At 34.4% G+C, this 8,021-nt stretch overlaps 2 protein-coding genes across 2 annotated transcripts; one reads left to right on the top strand and one right to left on the bottom strand.

Moving 5' to 3' along the window:
- Positions 1–303: 303 nt before the first annotated feature.
- LOC100526988 (uncharacterized) lies at positions 304–1,224 on the top strand. Its single transcript, NM_001249996.3, has one exon. The coding sequence runs from the start codon at positions 363–365 to the stop codon at positions 711–713; it is 351 nt and encodes a 116-aa protein (NP_001236925.2). The 5' UTR covers positions 304–362; the 3' UTR covers positions 714–1,224.
- Positions 1,225–2,694: 1,470 nt separating this feature from the next.
- On the bottom strand, positions 2,695–7,093 carry LOC100820434 (sugar transport protein 7). The gene is made up of 5 exons (XM_003546562.5): positions 6,820–7,093; positions 6,509–6,675; positions 4,750–5,069; positions 3,618–4,244; positions 2,695–3,258 (listed from the first exon to the last, which is right to left on the bottom strand). Exons 2-5 carry the CDS (start codon positions 6,651–6,653, stop codon positions 2,833–2,835), a joined length of 1,518 nt encoding a protein of 505 aa, XP_003546610.1. The 5' UTR covers positions 6,654–6,675; positions 6,820–7,093; the 3' UTR covers positions 2,695–2,832.
- Positions 7,094–8,021: the final 928 nt, after the last annotated feature.

Here is an 8,021-nt window from a genome sequence, read left to right as displayed (position 1 = left end):
AGTTAATTTAATATTAACATTAAATTTATCTATAGATTACAATATTTTTTTTAAAGTTTATTCTTAACTTTATTTAAAACATATCCCACTTCTTCCATTTCTATATAAAAGAAAAAAATATACAACTTAACATATTTTAGTTACAAAAATAATTAACAAACAAGAAATTAAAATAAAAACTTATAAAAAGAAATAAAAATTTTCAAAACTATATCTTATAAATGGTAACAACGGAAGTACCAATAAGAAACCCTGCCTTTATAAGTTTATATATACCGTTCCCACCGTAATGCATCACTCCCTGTAACATCAAACTCTGTTTCTTTGTTTCTTTATCGAAGTTTCAACTTGGTTTCCTTCTAATGGGAACCTCTCTTCTCCGCTCCCACGATTGTCTTCAAGGCCACCACGATGCCTTGTCCCCAACTCCATCTTCCATCAGATCACAAAGAAACCCTAACCCTAGCCCCAACCCTTACCAGACTCGCCGGCGGAGGCTCCACGACGGCGACCGCTCCGGCATGGTGGTGAAAGGCCCCAGCGCGAACCTCGTCATGGGCCATGTCAAGATCCTCAAGAGAGGCGAGACGCTCAGCGCCGAGACCCGCGGCGGCGACGACGAAGGTTTCGATTTGGTTTTGGGATCCACGAACCGGTTGGGTCCCGATCCGAGTTCCGTTCCGGTCCCTGGGTTCCTCGCTATGAGGCGGTGATCATGGATTCATTGGTTGATTTTATTGTTGGATTTCGGCGTTTATCTCACGCAAGTGAGAGTCACGGGAGGAGGAGCGGCTGTTGAGAGCTTTCTTGATCGTTTGATTTGATTGCACAGTCTCGACGAGCGAATGATTTGATTTGTTTGGGTGCGAGCGAATGAAGAAAATTTTGGAGGCGAAAGGGAAAAGCTCGTGTGGATCAGGGTTCAACTTTTGGTCCCGTGAAAGAGGATTTAGGTCGCTGTTTGAAGACAAGAATATGATATCCTACTGTGTATTCCTGCAGTGTTCTTTTGTCTGCGAGTTTGTGTGGGTGCTGTGTTGGGTCTCCTTTCTTGAATGTGTTTTATTATTTTAATATACTGGTGTAGTTCTGAAACTTAATGCATTAAAATTTATAGTTTTTTGATCGACAAACAAGATGTTAGTTTTTGTTAGTTAGTGAGAAATTGGAACTTGTGACCTATTTTTTCTTTTTTTTTTCTTTCTCACCAAGTCAATCTGCATAATAAAATTTAAATTACATTAGTACTATATTCTACCCTCATTGAGATATCTCTGCATGACGTGACTTGAACCTTTGATGCTGTTCACTGGCGAGGAACTGTTGATTGAATTCTCAAATTATCGGTTGATTTCGTGGGGGCGAGTGGTAAAATGCAAGATTTAGTATATAATTAAACCTACCAATTAGCAGAGACATACAAAAGAAACAGCATGATACTTATTTGGGTTGGTTTGAGTGAGTTAGACTATCTGCAGTTTGCATTCAGTTTGTTAGTTGGATCATTGTATGCAAAATATGGTTTGGGAGTGATTTACTGTCTACTTCATTCATGTTAAATGGGTGAATTGTTAATCGATATTATTTTCCGAAATAAGGGATTCTTGTCCTACTATTTTGTATGATAATCTTCCTAATTACAAAGTTTTATTAAGATGGGAGGCTTTTTCAATTTTTTGTATCTAACCTAAATTGGCCTTCGCCTTTGGGAGTGATTTACTGTCTACTTCATTCGTGTTAAATGGGTGGATTGTTAATAGATATTATTTTCCGAAATAAGGGATTCTTGTCCTACTATTTTGCATAATAATCTTCCTAATTACAAAGTTTTATTAAGATGGGAGGCTTTTTCAATTTTTTGTATCTAACCTAAATTGGCCTTCGCCAATGGACTTACTACAAATATTGCTAAATTTGCCAAATCTTTAGTTCTTGTGACCTGAGAAAATAAGACACGAATTATTAATACAAGGCAAGTGAAGTGGATACTGTAATGGTTTCACATTGAGTTTCAAAATTCTAGTGCTTGAGCGTTTCAGTGGCATGCTGAATGGTACTTGAAGTGCGAACCCTATCAGGCCAGATCTGACTCCTTGATTTCAAATCCGAATTACACACGAGAGAAAAAAAAAATGTTGTTATGCAAATTCCTCTCACCTTCTCGGGTTATTTAAACTGGAGAATAATGATAGTAAGAAGATCTAACTAAGTTGATTGAACAAAATTTTTGAATGTTGTAAATCACTTGGTATTGTCATCGTTCTTACGGATAAAAAAAAAAAACTAGTGAATGATGATAGCTTAATTTAGATTCCTAGGTAAAGCATATACTGCTTGTGTGTTTGTTTCAGCGTGAGATAGGAGTTGATACACGTTCACTGTTAAGAAAATATTGCTTCTACGTTTTTTATGGATTTTGACACACATGTCCACTGTGAAATAACGCAGATCAAAACACACTAGTAATCTTTTTCTTAATTATTATGTAGCATCTTGCATCGGTATAGCATTTCATTGAGACGCTATTACACTAGCATGAAGATCGTAGTTTGTAGCCACTGTCCTGATGTGCCATTGAAGGCAGTCTTAGTATCTGTTTTCTTTTTCTTCAATGGTTTTCTCCAATTTGGTGTATAATTAGTGAATACATAAGCAGGTTGTCTTTATAACCGTTTGATCGAGATACCTTCATGATCTAATAATTATGTAATTATTTATCCATTATTCTCAACTTAACAGATACACAAAACTTAACTAAGTTCAACTGGTTGAGTTGGATGCATAAGTTATAAATTTTGGACTTTACTTCATGACATCATTAGCATGGGTAATTCAGATACTACCATCTGTTGGGAGGCAAATCCTTTTCCAGAACCAGTGCCTCCTCCACATAAATGACATCTCCTCAATGGGAATCCCTTTGGTTTCAGGTAAGAACAGGTAAACAAATATGGTCATGATGGTGATCCAGCCAGCAAAGAAGAGAAAGATCCCAAACTTGAATGAGCAGAGAAGAGCAAGAAAGGCCTGAGCAATTATGAAAGTGAAGAGAAGGTTTACAGCAACTGTGATGCCCTGCCCTGCTGACCGGATTTCCAATGGAAATATCTCACTAGGGACTGTCCACCCAAGTGGACCCCATGACCACCCAAAAGCAACAACAAATAGGCAAATCACCACAACCACCAAAATTGAAAACCCTTTTGACAATTCTTGGTCTGCTCCAAACTTGACCCCTAGAATAATGGCCACTATGATCTGCTCATGAGAAAAAGGAAAGTAAAATCAATTGCCCTGCAAAATTTAGTAGACTGCACCTCTTCTCGGATAGTAAACATTTTATGATATATAACCACTTGGCAAACAGCAAGAATATTGACTTTTGCAAATTATATCTGTATGCTAATATGAACATCATATTTCATACTATTTAGAGAACCCTATCCTAAGATATCATAAAATGACCCCTTAGATCTTCATCTAACATGAGTTCTGAAGTTAATCATCATATAAACAGGATGGTGTTTTGGTCTGGCTTCTAGCATTATTTCCCACCTTCATGGATATTTTATTATTTTAAACATGCTTAAGAGTTTGCATGAGAAAGTTTTTCTTACTTGGCATGTGATCATTTGTAGTCCACCACTGACAAGAAGAACTCTCCTGCCCAACCTATCTACTGTTGCTATGGAAATGAATGTTGAACTAGCAAGAACTCCACCGGTTAAAGCTGAAGAGATGAGTGATGCATCTCCTCCAAATCCCATGCTTTGAAACAGCACTGGAGCATAGAAGAGAATGGAATTTATGCCAGTCAGGATCTGAAAGGTAGGCATGAAGATTGCCATCACCAACTCTGGCCTGTACCTTCTTTCAAGGATGTTACGAAATGGGTGCTTTATGGACTTTGCCAACTCGCTTGCATCAACCATATCTTGGAACTCTGCATCAACTTCCTTGGTTCCTCGGATTTTCTCCAGCAGCTTCCTTCCTTTTTCCGCCAATCCTCGTTCAATTAAGCTATTTGGAGTGTCAGGAAGAAATATCCCTCCCACAGTCATCAAAAGAGCTGGTACTGCAGCCAAGCCTAGGGACAGCCTCCAACCCCAAGGCTTGATCTTTTGTGTTCCAAAATTGATCATGTTAGCTGTGAAAATCCCAAAAGTGGTTGCAACTTGAAACATCATGTTCAGGCCTCCTCGAAGGTGTGTTGGTGCCATCTCTGACAAATAAAGCGGAATAGCCTTCAAAACAATCACCAGGAGGAGAATTTTTCAATTTCAAGGTATAACTGGATAGTCTTCTAACTCTTAACATTGACTGTTTCCATCTCATTACTAACTCAAACATTTGCTACCTAACTTTTCCTATAAATTTTATAAACCCATGTTAACATTTACATAAATATGGGGTTCTAAGGTTAGCTTGGTGGTTGCAAAGGGGAGTTAAGGGTTGAAGGGAAAAGGGAGAAAAAGGTCGTCGAATCCTCCCATTAACATTCTAACAAAAGACTGATAACTCAACTAACAACTAACATTGGCTAATAAAACAAAAGAAACATTTACATAATTATTCTTAACAATCACACCTTTAAAACTGTTTGATACTTGTTGGGGTAATCTAGATCTCGGCTTTAAACAAAGGGGGGAAAAGTTAGTTTCTTCTTTTATATAAACATCCCAATTTATTACACCTATAAGGGGAAAAAAGATCATTTCTGCATAAGGATTAAAGAAATGTGTTACTAACCTGATTTCCAAATCCAATGCCAACACCAAGCATAACCCGGCCTAAGATCAACATTATCAGGTTAACAGCTGAAGCATTCAGAGCTGATCCAATAAGAAAGCTGATACCACCACCTATGATACTTACTCGACGTCCATACTTTCTTGTCACAGGGGATGCCATCAGGGATGCAACTAAACCAGCAATGTACAGAGAAGAGGTAAATGCTGCTAGGCCCTGATTGTCATACTTGCAGTAGTTGTTTTCATGGGCATGCTTTTTCTGTCTGTATACTGAGGGGAAGAACTCTATAAGAAAGTCATCCATGGATGTAACCCCACCTATTAACCATAAAACATTCATCAGAAATAAGTTTAGGTTCTAAGGAAATAAAAAATGAGAGAGATGGCTAACAATAATAAACTGAAATATATTGTTGACAGGATGTAATGTTGTACATTACCTTAACCTAATACTCTTATTTATGAGTAATTACTAATAAGGTCAATTACCAGTACAAGCTCAAACCCACTAATGATTAGACTAAAACATATAATTAAGGACAAAGATAAAAAAAAAAGATACTCTAAGATTTTCTAAATTTAATTATATATTATCTAACAATATGGAAACAATTTTTAAGTTTTCTCTTTTTCAGTTCCTCACAACATGAGTTTTCAAGCATCAAGAAATAACCAGTTTGTGCTCTCGAGCATATTGAAAAATTCACTATAGAGTTGTGGCTTCATATTACCAACCTGCCTTATTCACTGTGTTGCATATTTATGTGACAAGGAACCATTTGATTTGAAAATGTTTTTTGGTTTCACTTTTATTTTAAAAGTATCCCTTATCTTCTCTTTCTTGCCTGTTTCTATAGGAAATAGTGAAAATAATTTTTTATTGTTGTCATTTTTATGCTGTTTCTTATACAAAGTTTTGAAAATAAGAGACAAAGAAAATAAGTTATTATCTTTATAAATGAAAAAAGAATATGAAAACATACATTTCATCAAACCAAATGGATTTGTTGACATTTTGTGATTTAATGAGGTTATAAATGATTCCGAAGCATTAAGGCATCCATAACCTATAGAGTTAAAGTTGTTTATTGTGATCCCGTGCTTGGTGCAGTGTATACAAGACTCTGGATTTTTTTTTGTTTTGAGATCTTTGGTATTGTAAATGACACGTTCAACCTTGACTAATCTAAGTTGATCCAGGTGAACTTAAGGAAGCAAATCTCTCCTACCACCTATTTTCTCCATTCACTAAATTCAAATTCAAAACCTTAAAGAAAAATTGAGCTCTTCGTCCACCGGATCCATGCAGCATAACAAGAAAATTGGGCAATAACAAGGCATTATATGGTCAATTATTGGTAGGGTGGGAAGTGGTTGGATTTGCATCAGTGGCTAACTGAATGGTGAGGCAATTCACTGTTGGGACTTTAGGGTATAAACTTTATGTCTTTATCATTGCAGCTAAGGAATCTGAGATTTTAGGACCCTTGTCAGATATGCAATTCACAGAATCTCTAGAGCAGAATCTCTGACCAAAATTTTCACATCGTGAATTTCTAGAGCAGAATCTCTTGTCAGATATGCAATTCACAGTTCAACACAACACCTCTCTTGCTAGAGTTTTCAACCACAAGTTTTAATAGCTATAACACGCAAAATAACCAAAACAAATCTAAATTTTTCATTCAGAGTATGGAATATGAATGAACCTGAACATGGAAAACAAGAAAGATACATAGTATGAATTATGGAAGAACCTGAAATTCCAATATCATAGCCAAAGAGAGCCCCTCCTGTGGCAGCAACAATGCAAGAGATGATGACATAAGCAGTGACTCTCCCCTTGTACTGCTCTGCCCTCTCCTTGCTCACAGTGCCTGTTGTGAAAGACCCTCCTGCCATTTCCTCAATTCTCCTTTCTCAACTTTCAAAGGAGAATGAATGTTTTTAAGTTTTTATCATCATTCTTATATACAAATGCTCTAAATTTATATATACAACAAGTCCTACCAACCATTTGCTCAACAAATGTAGAAAAAAGATTTTGACAAAATGTGATGTAAATTACACCGTATTTAATGCTTTGGCTGTTTTCTGCACCGGTGGCACCCTTGGACGTCATCTATATTTTTATCTTGTCATCACTCAAGAATGAAATGACTATGAATGTGCATATGTTAAATAAACCATCCTTTTTCTGCAAACAGTGACTCAATTACATTTTCAGATACGTGGGTGAAGTCTTATCACCACTCTCCAAAAACCAATCCTTAACAAATTTGATGCGTGTGGTTGTTGCATTTCTACCAATATCTGAATAATCATGAAACTAGCATTGGGTTTGGCACCGAGATCTGTCAAATTTTATGTGATTTGTTTATTTAGAAAATAGTTAATGGCTGGTTTATATAAATAGAAGACTCGGTCTTGGTTTCCTTTTCTTCTTTATATATATATATATATATACATCCTTATCTTGTTTCTTTTCAACTTAAGGAAGAAATAATAATAATAATGCTTTTAGCCTTTAAAATCAAAATATGGAAAATTATTTAAATTATAAAAATGAAAAGGAGGATTTTTATGGTATTATGTAACGTTGTTTGAGTGATCTCAAATTGTGTGAACAGTTTTTAAGCTTATGTAACCTTGACTTTATGGTATTATGTAGCGTTGTTTAAGTCAATGTGCAGGCCAATTTACAACATAGGGTAATTTTTTTTCCATTTTTTCAATTGAGGTCCATTTTAAATTATTATTTATTTTGGAATAAATTGTAACGGTGTTATGATTTCTTATTCTTTTTATAGTTAATATTATTTTTACTTTTTATATTATTTTTTTTAATTTATATTGTTTATTTTATATTAATGTATTATGTTATTTTTATTTTAAGAATTACTTTTATTATTAAATAATTATCTGTTGTTAATAGTCCATTCTTTTATACAATAAAAATAAGATTCTTTGATAAATAATAAGTTAATATTAGTAACAAAATATTTTAATATTTTCATTTATATTTTAATCCTTTTAAATTTAAGTATTTATATTATTCTTTTCATTTACAAAACAAATCAAATTCTTTAACATTAGTAAAAAATTATATAAATTTTAAATATACAAAATATATTAAATAAAATAATATTCAAAAAATATATAGCGTATTAAATAAAACCATATAAAAAATAAATATTAAATATTAAATAAAACTATAACAAATAAAAATAATAATTTAACATATAATTAAATTAAAACATTTAATTTTCT

Source organism: Glycine max, chromosome 15 (assembly GCF_000004515.6).
Source record: "Glycine max cultivar Williams 82 chromosome 15, Glycine_max_v4.0, whole genome shotgun sequence".
Classification (NCBI taxonomy): Eukaryota; Viridiplantae; Streptophyta; class Magnoliopsida; order Fabales; family Fabaceae; genus Glycine; species Glycine max.
This window is presented reverse-complemented; position numbering and strand designations above follow the sequence as displayed.